Source organism: Xiphophorus hellerii, chromosome 12 (genome assembly GCF_003331165.1).
Source record: "Xiphophorus hellerii strain 12219 chromosome 12, Xiphophorus_hellerii-4.1, whole genome shotgun sequence".
NCBI lineage: Eukaryota > Metazoa > Chordata > Actinopteri > Cyprinodontiformes > Poeciliidae > Xiphophorus > Xiphophorus hellerii.
In genome coordinates this window covers 30,314,398-30,325,168 of record NC_045683.1, presented here as the reverse complement: position 1 = coordinate 30,325,168, position 10,771 = coordinate 30,314,398, and the positions used below count along the sequence as shown (strand labels likewise).

Below are 10,771 nucleotides of genomic sequence, written 5' to 3'. Positions count from 1 at the left end.
AGTCATTTTCTGACTCTAAACGGGAGAAGTTCTTATATCGATTCATCATCTTGTAAATAAATGAAAAACATTGGACTGAAATCAACATTTTATGGGTTTTGTATAGTTGGACATTATGATGGAAAACAGTCCTCTCAGACTGCAGACTGACATAATAATAATAATGACCGTTGACAACAGTAGTGTCATTGTGGGGCTGATTCTCTGTTTGAATCTGTCCTGGCCAGGTGCGCTGCTGCGGCTGCCCAGTGGTCCACTATGGCCCAGAACCAGGTGATCCTGCAGTTCCGATTCGCCACTTTCGGGGACTCCATGCTGCAGAAGATGAACCTTCTCCGACACCAGAGACGCTTCTGCGACGTCGTCGTCCGCATCAACCAGCTGGAGGTCCCCGGCCACAAAGTGGTGTTTGCTGCCGGCTCGTCCTTCCTTAGGGACCAGTTCATCCTGCAGCAGGACTCCAGGGAGGTCCAGATCTCCATGATTCAGGAGGCGGAAGTGGGTCGGCAGCTGCTGCTCTCCTGCTACACCGGCCAGCTGGAGTTTCCTGAGCTGGAGCTCGTGCATTACCTGACGGTGGCCAGCTTCCTCCAAATGGGCCACATCGTGGAGCAGTGCACCCAAGCCCTCAACAAGTTCATCAAACCTCAGGCCTCACGCCAGCTGGAGGTGGATCTGGACCTGCGGCGGGAGAAGGGAGGTGAGGGTCCTTCCTCCCAGGCTCAGAGGGAGCAGGAATGGTCTCAGGTGCGGACTGTACCTGAGGGAGAGGAGGAGGACGAAGACGAGGAGGAGGACGATGCGGTGGTGATGGGCCAGGTTGAGAGGGACAATAACGTCGAGAGCGACGATGACGAGGATGACGATGTCATAATCCAGCCGTCCGTGAGCCCCCTCCAGGTGTGGCGGAGGCGGCCGAGGCCCGGTTTGGTGGATAACGACATCACCATAGTGAAAGTGGAGTCTGTGACCGACGTAGCGGAGAACACCATCACCGGCCACTTCTCCGCCAGCCCCCCCGCCGCGCTGCACTCCCCGGAGCCGCAGCACTCGCTCATCAACTCCACCGTGGACAGCCGTGGCAGCGAGATGGCGGCGCCGCCGGGCATGGCCGGTTACCCGCTCAGCCCGCCTCCCTCGTCCCCGCTCGCCGAGAAGCACGTCGGACACCAGCGGAGCTACGACAAGCCTCTGCAGTGGTACCACCAGTGCCCCAAGTGCGCCCGGGTCTTCCGGCAGCTGGAGAACTACGCCAACCACCTCAAGATGCACAAGCTGTTCATGTGCCTGCTGTGCGGGAAGACCTTCACGCAGAAGGGCAACTTGCACCGGCACATGCGCGTCCACGCCGGCATCAAGCCCTTCCAGTGCAAGATCTGCGGCAAGACGTTTACCCAGAAGTGCTCGCTGCTGGATCACCTGAACCTGCACAGCGGGGACAAGCCGCACCGCTGCAACTACTGCGAAATGGTGTTCGCTCACAAGCCCGTGCTGCGCAAGCACCTCAAACAGATCCACGGCAAGAACAGCTTCGACAACGCAAATGAGGGCAGTCTTCACGAGGGCGGCCTGGAGTTTGATTTTGGACGAATGTAAAGTTTTTTGTATTTCAAGTAAGATGATTGAGTTTTCAAAGAGCCTCACTGTGGTCAGCCTGTACAGTTGACAGCAGAAGTTTACATACACCGCAAGGTTTCCCCCAGAAAACTTGCTAAGCCTGGTGGTTGGGAGCTAGGTTAAAACAGCAACAATAACGTCTTAAAAAATGCAAACCTTATAAAAATACTTAAGTAAATAAGCAATGCTTAGCCTGGTGGGGGCACAAGTAAAGCCTGGTGGCCCGCCAGGCTTATAAAACACTGGGGGAAACCCTGCACCGCATAAAAAGACACAGACAGTTTTTTTTCTTACTGTCTGAAGTTAAATCAAACCAAATGTCTCTTGTTTCAGGTCAGGCAGAATTGCCTAAATTATTTCTATTAGTTAAACAACAAAAACTTGGCAAGAAGATTTTTTTCATAACCTTTTTCAAACAGAAGTTTAAATACAGTTGATCAGTATCAGGGATCCCTTTTTTTTTTTAGCTGCATGACTTAAGTCAAACCTTTTGGGTTTCCTTCTGCATGCCTCTAATAGATTAACTGAGCTGACACATTTGAGTTATTTGGAGACACATGTGGATGTATTTTAAGGCCACGTCGGAAACCTGCTGCTTTCCTGTTGGACAGTAGCCTGGTAAAGTCCCGCTCCTTGTTCTACACTTCACTTCGTACAGCAGGTCTGGAAGGTCGTAAGAAATCAGCCACGATGTCAGGAAGAGAACTGTAGAGCTTCCAACGTCTGGTTCAATTCGGGAACAATTTGCAGATGTTAGAAGATGCTGCTTTCGTGGTACATGGTGAACGGCCTGCGCTGCTCCTTATTCAGCCCAGAGAACCCCAAAGCGCTTTAGGGGGAATGCGTTATACCGGTTCTGTTAGGAGGAACTAACCAGAACTCCAGCAAACTGCTGTGAGACATTTGAGGAAGGAACCCCAAAAGATTGAACTCAACTCATACAGTTTAAAAAAATAGTCACAGGTGTAACTTCCTGAAGGACCGGAGTGGACATGTCCCCACCAACTTTGTTAGGAAGAGGACAGTCCCCTCCAATATTTCCTCCATCTTTTTTTCTTTATGCAACGTCGTATTCAAAGCATTAACAGCCTGGTAATGCTTTTTAAAATTCCCTTGTAAAACGTAAATGGCAAGTCTAGTGGATTGGGCATCACGTGACTCACTGCGCGCGCCGTGGCAGTGAGTCACGTGCAGCTGCTGCTTTGCATTGAGTCCGGAATATCGGTGGTCAGGGAAATGACACAATTAAGCAAAGAATCTGAGAAGGGGCGCAAAGTTTTGATATCGTCAACACTAAGATAGCAAGACATCAAGGTCCAAAGGGATCAAATTTCACAGGTCAGTAAAAAGCTTTAATTTAAAAAATATATATATATATATATATATATATATATATATATATATATATATATATATATATATATATATATATATATATATATATATATATATATATATAAAGAAAGTGGAGAGTAAGTTAGTCATGCTAGCTTAGCTTTAATCACTTTAACATGAACTCTCGCTGCGCAGTTCGGAGTATTTCGGTTCAGTTAACACAAAAATAAGGCGACCCACATAGATTTCCTGACGGATAATCAGAAGAGCAGGTGTTTAAATTAGCTAATCAACCACCGCCAGTGTTCAGGCGATCACTTCCTAATGTTCGCAAAATGGAAATTCAGAAACATAAATCTGCAACGGACAGAATGTTCAGTTTGGTGTTTGTACGGCCGTTTTTGTGTGTTAAATGTTTTTGTGTGTGTTTTTTTTTTTTTTTTTTAGTGTTAATTCCTGATGCATTTGAACGTAACCTCTGCTCTGCGTTCCCGGGGCTGTTGTATATTGGTTGCCATGGCAACGAGTCTGCGCGTGACGTTAAGCTGACGGTGAGAAAAAAATAATATAGCCGCCTGTTTTTCTACATTTTTTCCCCTGGACAACTTGCATCATTTGTTCGCAGGACGTGGCGATATTCAGAGCAATCATCAAATAGGATGAAATATTTCGTGAAGCTTCGAGGAGCCAACGTTTGTTACGTTTTAAATCATGGCTCCTATTAAGTAAAATTAGATTATGGGCCATTATAAAGAGAAATTCGCTTTGTTCTCTCTTGTTTCTAGCACTGACATATAGATTTATTAGCAGAGAGAATATGTATTTTACATATCCAAACATCAGCATCTCAGCTTTAAGCCACATTTGATAGGATCCAGTAATAACTCTTTTCACCAACTGCACCTACCAGGCCCAAAAAAGGTTTTGCGTCTTTATTATTTGCTATATTAAAGACACATCATATCATAATTTATTGAATAAGACTGTCTGCCCCCCCCCCCCCCCTCCTCTGTCCCCACCCAAGTTACACCCTTGAAAACAGTTATCCCTGATATTGACCAAATGTATGCTAACCTCTGACTTCTGAGTTCAAACAAAGTTTTTTTTGTTTTTTTTTAAATCTCCAAAATATAGTCTTGCTGCTTTTTTTTGGCATTTAGCAAATAGAAATAATGTTGATAATTCTAACTAACCTAAAACAAGATAAGTTTGTTCTAATTTAACTTCCGACACAAAAAATAAATGATGTTTGTGTCTTTTTATTCTATGTAAGTAAACGTCAGGTTTCAGCTGTGTGCTTTAAAATGAAGAGAACAACCATATCTGCACTTCACCATGGCTTCAATAATGTGGACTGTTTTTTTTTTTTCTGTGTACAATACAATACAGTGCAGATGCCTTTGTGTCATACTTGAAACTTAAACACTGAACCGCAAACAAAAAGGACCGAAGATCTTCTGGTAATGAATCCTGGCCTGTGTGTGGTCTGTTACCTTAAAAAAAAATACAAATAAACACTGCAAAATCAAATGTACAGTATCTGTATATTGTGCTTAACATATGTAGCTGTTCGTTATTATCTGTATGAATATGACAACAGGAAATTCATTAACAGAAGAAACTTGAAGGAGCGTTGGTACTAAAATGTTGCACTGCAGGATGTTTCTGTCGTTTGTGAGCTAGAGACCGTTTGTATGACATGAGCTGTTTTCTGTAGGCGTAATATCAGAGGTAACATTGGACCAAAATGACATTGTCTCTGTTCTTTGTCCATGAAATAAAAGGTTCTCAGAAAAAAATACAATTGTAAACATTGCCTCTTCTTATCAGACGTTTTATTTGCAGACGTAAACAGATTCATTGCTTTAAAAAAAAAAAAAAAAAAATTTGCAAAATGCATTAAAAGGTTCTTATTTCAGTAGCATAATCTCACAATGAACACTTTAAAAGATTTTCAACCTTTAATTTGAATAAAGTTAGTCAATGGAGGGGGGGGGAATCTGTCCCCAAAACAGGTGAAAAAAAACAAAGCAGAATTATGATGTTCCGCCGTGTCCCTCAGGGGGCTCTTTATACTGGCTGTTGGGTCTCTGAATGACCCGTGTCAGAGTCTGGTCTGCATTACGACAGTAAGTCGGGCTCGTTTCTGGTGAGGGGTGAACTCCACCAAGGCTGCCCTTTGTCACCAGTTCTGTTCATTGGCACAGCCAAGGTGGTTGTAGTACAGGTGGCAGTAGTTAGTTCACTATTTCAGCTTTTGAGATAATGATTAGCATCTCCCAGTTGTAAAAATACACCTAAAAAAGTATCGCCATCATACCAACTACCCAAAACTAAAAGAGAAAGAGCAAAAAACTTCCAACTGTATGTCATCCAAAACCAGAGGGGACAACTGTCCTAAGATGCAATGCCTCAACAAAAATAACCATGAACAAAAGTCTAGAGAAATAATAAATCAGAGTCACCCTAACACTATATAACCATCCCAATTCCAATATGGGGGGTAGGAAGGTGAGGAGAAGGATGATGGGGGAGGTTGGTTGGTCAGTGTGGTAGATTTCTCAAACACTCACATCATCATTCCAAAGATGAAGGAAAACTCTGTGATGTCACAACTAGAGTCATGCTTGTGATGTCATCAGCACTGTATGTATGTAACAAACTTCTACATTCTTGTCATTGCTTGCTGCACTACTGACAAGTTCAGACGTTCGCAAAGCGCTTTCAAAGTTGAACATTGAGATTGTTTGCAGATCAAAATGGATTTTAACAAACATTGTTTTGTCCAAACATGTTGAACCAAAGGCCACATTCCTCCAACGGTGAGATGAGACCCCAGCATGGAGCATGGAGAGCTGGACAAAATCTGCAAGGCTGGATTGAGAACAGAACGCCTCCCATTGAGTTACAGAGAGAGATCCAGAGACTTGGCTCTCTTTTGGAAAAGGAGAGAGCAAGATGGTTTGAGGAGAACCAAAAGCTGGTCTACATGCAAAGAGAACTGGAGAAAACAAAATAATAATAATGTTTACTTTATTCATCCCAGCAGGGAAATTATTTCGCAGTTACAGCACACAACAGGAGCTGTGTCTGCAGGCAGCCAGCTGAGCCGGCGCCATTTTTTGAAGGAGGACATGCGGCAGAGGTTGTCGGGACCCGGAGTCGAACCCGCGACGTCCGCGGGTCTAAAGCCTCCAAACATGGGGCGTGCTAACCCGCTGCGCCACCACAGCACGCCCCCTAAACCCAAGTAACAAGGACAGAAAAGACTCAATGACATGAAGAGAGAACTACTGACGGGAGAAGAGTTTTCCGATTCAGAGTCTCCCAGACGAGATACACTGCCTGGCCAAAAAAAAAGTCGCCACCAAAAAATGGTCACACTCTCTAATATTTTGTTGGACCGCCTTTAACTTTGATTACAGCCAGCATTCGCTGTGGCATTGTTTCAATAAGCTTCTGCAGTGTCACAAGATTTATTTCCATCCAGTGTTGCATTAATCTTTCACCAAGATCTTGTATTGATGATGGGAGAGTCTGACCACTGCGCAAAGCCTTCTCCAGCACATCCCAAAGATTCTCAATGGGGTTAAGGTCTGGACTCTGTGGTGGCCAATCCATGTGTGAAAAAGATGTCTCATGCTCCCTGAACCACTCTTTCACAATGTGAGCCCGATGAATCCTGGCATTGTCATCTTGGAATATGCCCGTTCCATTTGGGAAGACGAAATCCATTGATGGAATAACCTGGTCATTCAGTATATTCAGGTAGTCAGCTGACCTCATTCTTTGGGCACACAATGTTGCTGAACCTAGACCTGACCAACTGCAGCAACCCCAGATCATAGCACTGCCCCCACAGGCTTGTACAGTAGGCACTAGGCATGATGGGTGCATCACTTCACCTGCCTCTCTTCTTACCCTGATGCGCCCATCACTCTGGAACAGGATAAATCTGGACTCATCAGACCACATGACCCTCTTCCATTCCTCCAGAGTCCAATCTTTATGCTCCCTAGCAAACTGAAGCCCTTTTTCTGGTTAGCCTTACTGATTAGAGGTTTTCTTACGGCTACACAGCTGTTCAATCCCAACCCCTTGAGTTCCCTTCGCATTGTGCGTGTGGAAATGCTTTTGCGTTCACAATTAAACATACTCCTGAGTTCTGCTGTTGTTTTTCTTCGATTTGATTTGACCAAACGTTTAAGTAATCGCCGATCACGATCATTCAGGATTTTTTTCCGGAGATTTGTCCTGCTTTTTATTGCTCTGTATCTCTTGCCTGATGGCAGCAGCTGGAAGAGACCATGGCCAGGGTGTGAAGAGTCATTTAAAATGTCCAAAACTTTCTCGTGGAGCCTGGAAGTGTAAATCTGTTCCATAGTGGGGAGGGGGCAGCCTATGGTTCTCTCTGCTGCCCTAACAACCCTCTGGAGCGCCTTCTTGTCCGCAGATGTGCTGCTGCCGTACCAGACACACAGACTGTACGTGAGCACACTCTCTATGGAGCAGTGATAGGAGGCCTGCAGCAGGTCTGAGGGGAGACGGTTCTTCTTGAGTATTCTCAGAAAGTACAGTCTCTGCTGTGCCTTCTTCAACAGCCTTCTTCAACAGTGTTGGTGCTCCAGGTTAGCTTGTCCTCCAACTCCATGCCCAGAAACCTGAACATTGGGACCCTCTCCACACAGGTCCCACTGATGGTGAGAGGCTGGATGTCTGTTTTGTTCTTCCTGAAGTCGATCACCAGCTCCTTCGTTTTGGAGGCGTTGAGGAGCAGGTTATTGACTTTGTACCACTCTGACAGCCGCTTCACCTCATCCCTGTACTCCAGCTCCCCCTTCCCGCCTGAGATGAGACCAACAACAGTCGTGTCATCTGTAAACTTTATGATCTTGTTGCTGAGGTGGTTGGAGACACAGTCATGAGTGTAGAGGGTGTAGAGAAGTGGGCTGAGCACGCAACCCTGTGGCGATCCGGTGTTCAGGCTCAGAGCAGTGGAGGTGTGGGGGCCCAGTCTGACCCTCTGAGAGCGACCTGTTAGGAAGTCCAGGATCCAACTGCAGGTGGCTGATGGGAGCCCAAGGTTTGCTAGCTTGGACACCAGACGTTGGGGAAGTATAGTATTAAATGCTGAGCTGAAGTCCACAAAGAGCATTCTGACGTAGCTCCCCTGCTTCTCTAAGTGGGTCAGGGCAGCATGAAGTGCAGTGGATACAGCGTCCTCTGTGGACCTTTTTGCTTTGTAGGCAAATTGGAGAGGGTCCAGCTCAGCAGGCAGGCCAGCGAGGATGTGACTCCGCACCAGTCTCTCGAAGCACTTCATGATGATCGGTGTGAGTGCCACTGGGCGGTAGTCGTTCAGGGTGTTGATGTTGGTTCTTTTCGGCAGGGGGACAATGGTAGAGGACTTTAGGCAGGGAGGGACAGTGGCTTGAGACAGGGACTGGTTAAAAATCTTTGTGAAGATTCCAGCCAGTTGGTCTGCACAGTCTTTAAGCACCCGTCCTGACACACCGTCAGGTCCCGCAGCCTTCCTTGGGTTCACCTTCCTCATCACCTGCCTCACCTCACTCTCCTCTACTGTGAGAGCAGAGCTGCTGTGGACAGGTAGCTGTGATGGAGCTGTGGTAAATAACTTGTTGCCAGCTGAAAGATAATCGCCTATGCAGTACTTATCCAATAGGAGGCTTGTACCTATTTGCTTAGTTAAATCCAGGTGGCGACTTTTTGTTTGGCCAGGCAGTGTATCATCGCTTCCAGGGAGCACAGCGACATAAAACACAAGACGAAAAGGCTGCTGCAGAAGAAATTTGAGCAATTGAAGGTAGCTCATATTGTCGGTGAGGAAGCATTCAGGTCACAAATCCAGGCAGAAAAAGAGAAAAGTGACGCCCTCCAACAAGAGCTGGACCAAATCAAGACTCGCTACGAGGAGCTTCAATTGAAATATGAAGCTGCAGGTGAGGAGAACCTGCAGGTCAACATGCAGATGTTTTATAAAGAAAAAATCAAGCATGAGCAAAAGCTCCTTGAAAACCTGAAAGCTGAGAAGGATGATCTCCAAGAAAAAATGTCCAAGGAGATTACCTGCCTGCAGGAAACAGAGAACCGTCTGCAGAGTGAGCTGGTGCTGTATAAGATTTCATACCAAGAATTAAACAGGAGGTATGAAGCAGATGTTTCTGCCCTGAGAGAGAAAGCAGACATTTATCAGTATGAGGTGAATTGTGAGAAAGAAGCTAATTTGGAAAGAGCAAAGAATGACCATCATCTTATCAATGAACTTAGAGCTGAAAAGAACAATCTGCATCAGAAAATGGCACAAGAGTTCTCTTTCCTGCAGCAGCAATCCACAGAAACCATAAAACATCTCCAAAGTGAACTGGAGCAGGTTAAAGTTTCTTACCAAGAACTTAAAATGACATATGAAGGAGATGTTTCTGCTTTAAGACAGCAAGCAGAAATATTTAAGCAGGAGGTAGATAAAGAGATGAAAGCTCACTACTGAAAATGATGAGGAACCAAAAGATCATCAGTGAACTTGGAGCCGAGAAGGACAGTCTCCAAAAGCAACTCACTGTCCTCCAACAACGGTACTGTAGCTGTGAGGTTAATTATAAAACAGAGCTGGAAAATCTGAAAACGGAGCTCCAAGACAGAGATGAACTAGGACCTCCAAGAAGAAAAGTGGCCAGGCATCAAGAACCAAACAGGGAAAACTACACTATCCCTGTAAAAACCATTTATGACCCTGAATCCATGGATCTGGAACATCTATTAGAGAATATTGAATTTCCTGATGCATCTCCCAAGGAGCTAAATGACTTTGTAAACAAGATGCTGAGAGATTCAAGCAACCTTGGCTGGACTTTACCATGACCACCATTAACTATAGACCCCCTATGCAAAACAACACATGCACCATTTGAGGACCCAGCATACAGCCCATTATATAACACACCGACCATGTCACTCTGTGAGCAATGCATGACTGGAGAGTGAGGCTCTCTGTCTGTCTGTCATGCAACAAGTTCTCCACTCTAGAGACTTGGACAAAGTGCAGCATGCACAATGACACCATTGTTCCAATGTCTCGCCACACATTTACATGTTACCTTCAGATACACTCTGAGAGAAACGTCAAGCCTGCCCACAGAACTGGACAATATAAGCAAATTTAAGTTAATTTAAGTTAAGTTACATGTTAAGTCAAACATGTAACTTAATTCCAAACTTAATTTGTAATTCCAATTTGCACAATTTTCCGATCAATGGAAGTGTATATAGTGATGGTAGGAAGACCAGCCTCCTCCAAGGTGTTTGTGTGTCTTTCCTCCTGGATAATCTTGATAACTTTCCAGATACCTCTGATGAAACAAATGCTTTCTTTCCAGGATGCTAGACCAGAAATTTTTGACCTGGCCTGGATATTCTGGTTTTCAAAAACCCTTTTCTTGAGTCATATTACAAATTAGTATAGCAAGTAAATCTCTTCGTACAGATTGTTTTCACCTGTATAGGGGTGCAGTATGGCATGTATTTCTGTAGATTGTGTGTATATTGCTGTTTTTTGAGCATTGCTGATTGGATTTAGATTGGTAGCTCTCCAGGTAGATGTTTCCTTTTTGGGGGTGATTGTCTGGTCTGCTTCTGATTGGCTGGTCTGTGCAGGTGTCGAGCTGAAGACGACATGCAGCCAAAACCTTGCCAACATCCAAGGGAAAAAATAGATAATCAAGTGCTTGTTATCCATTTTTTGAGAACTCTCTCAGAAACTAAAAACAAACACCTTGCAATATGTTGGCTGACAGTTTTTTTT

At 44.9% G+C, this 10,771-nt stretch overlaps 1 protein-coding gene across 1 annotated transcript; it reads left to right on the top strand.

Moving 5' to 3' along the window:
- The first annotated feature begins 258 nt into the window (after positions 1-258).
- zbtb26 (zinc finger and BTB domain containing 26) lies at positions 259-1,596 on the top strand. Its single transcript, XM_032578366.1, has one exon. The coding sequence runs from the start codon at positions 259-261 to the stop codon at positions 1,594-1,596; it is 1,338 nt and encodes a 445-aa protein (XP_032434257.1).
- Positions 1,597-10,771: the final 9,175 nt, after the last annotated feature.

What these genes read in the sequence shown, in the direction of transcription:
- zbtb26 (XM_032578366.1), top strand. Translation starts at nt 259, where the DNA reads ATGGCCCAGAACCAGGTGATCCTGCAGTTCCGATTCGCCACTTTCGGG.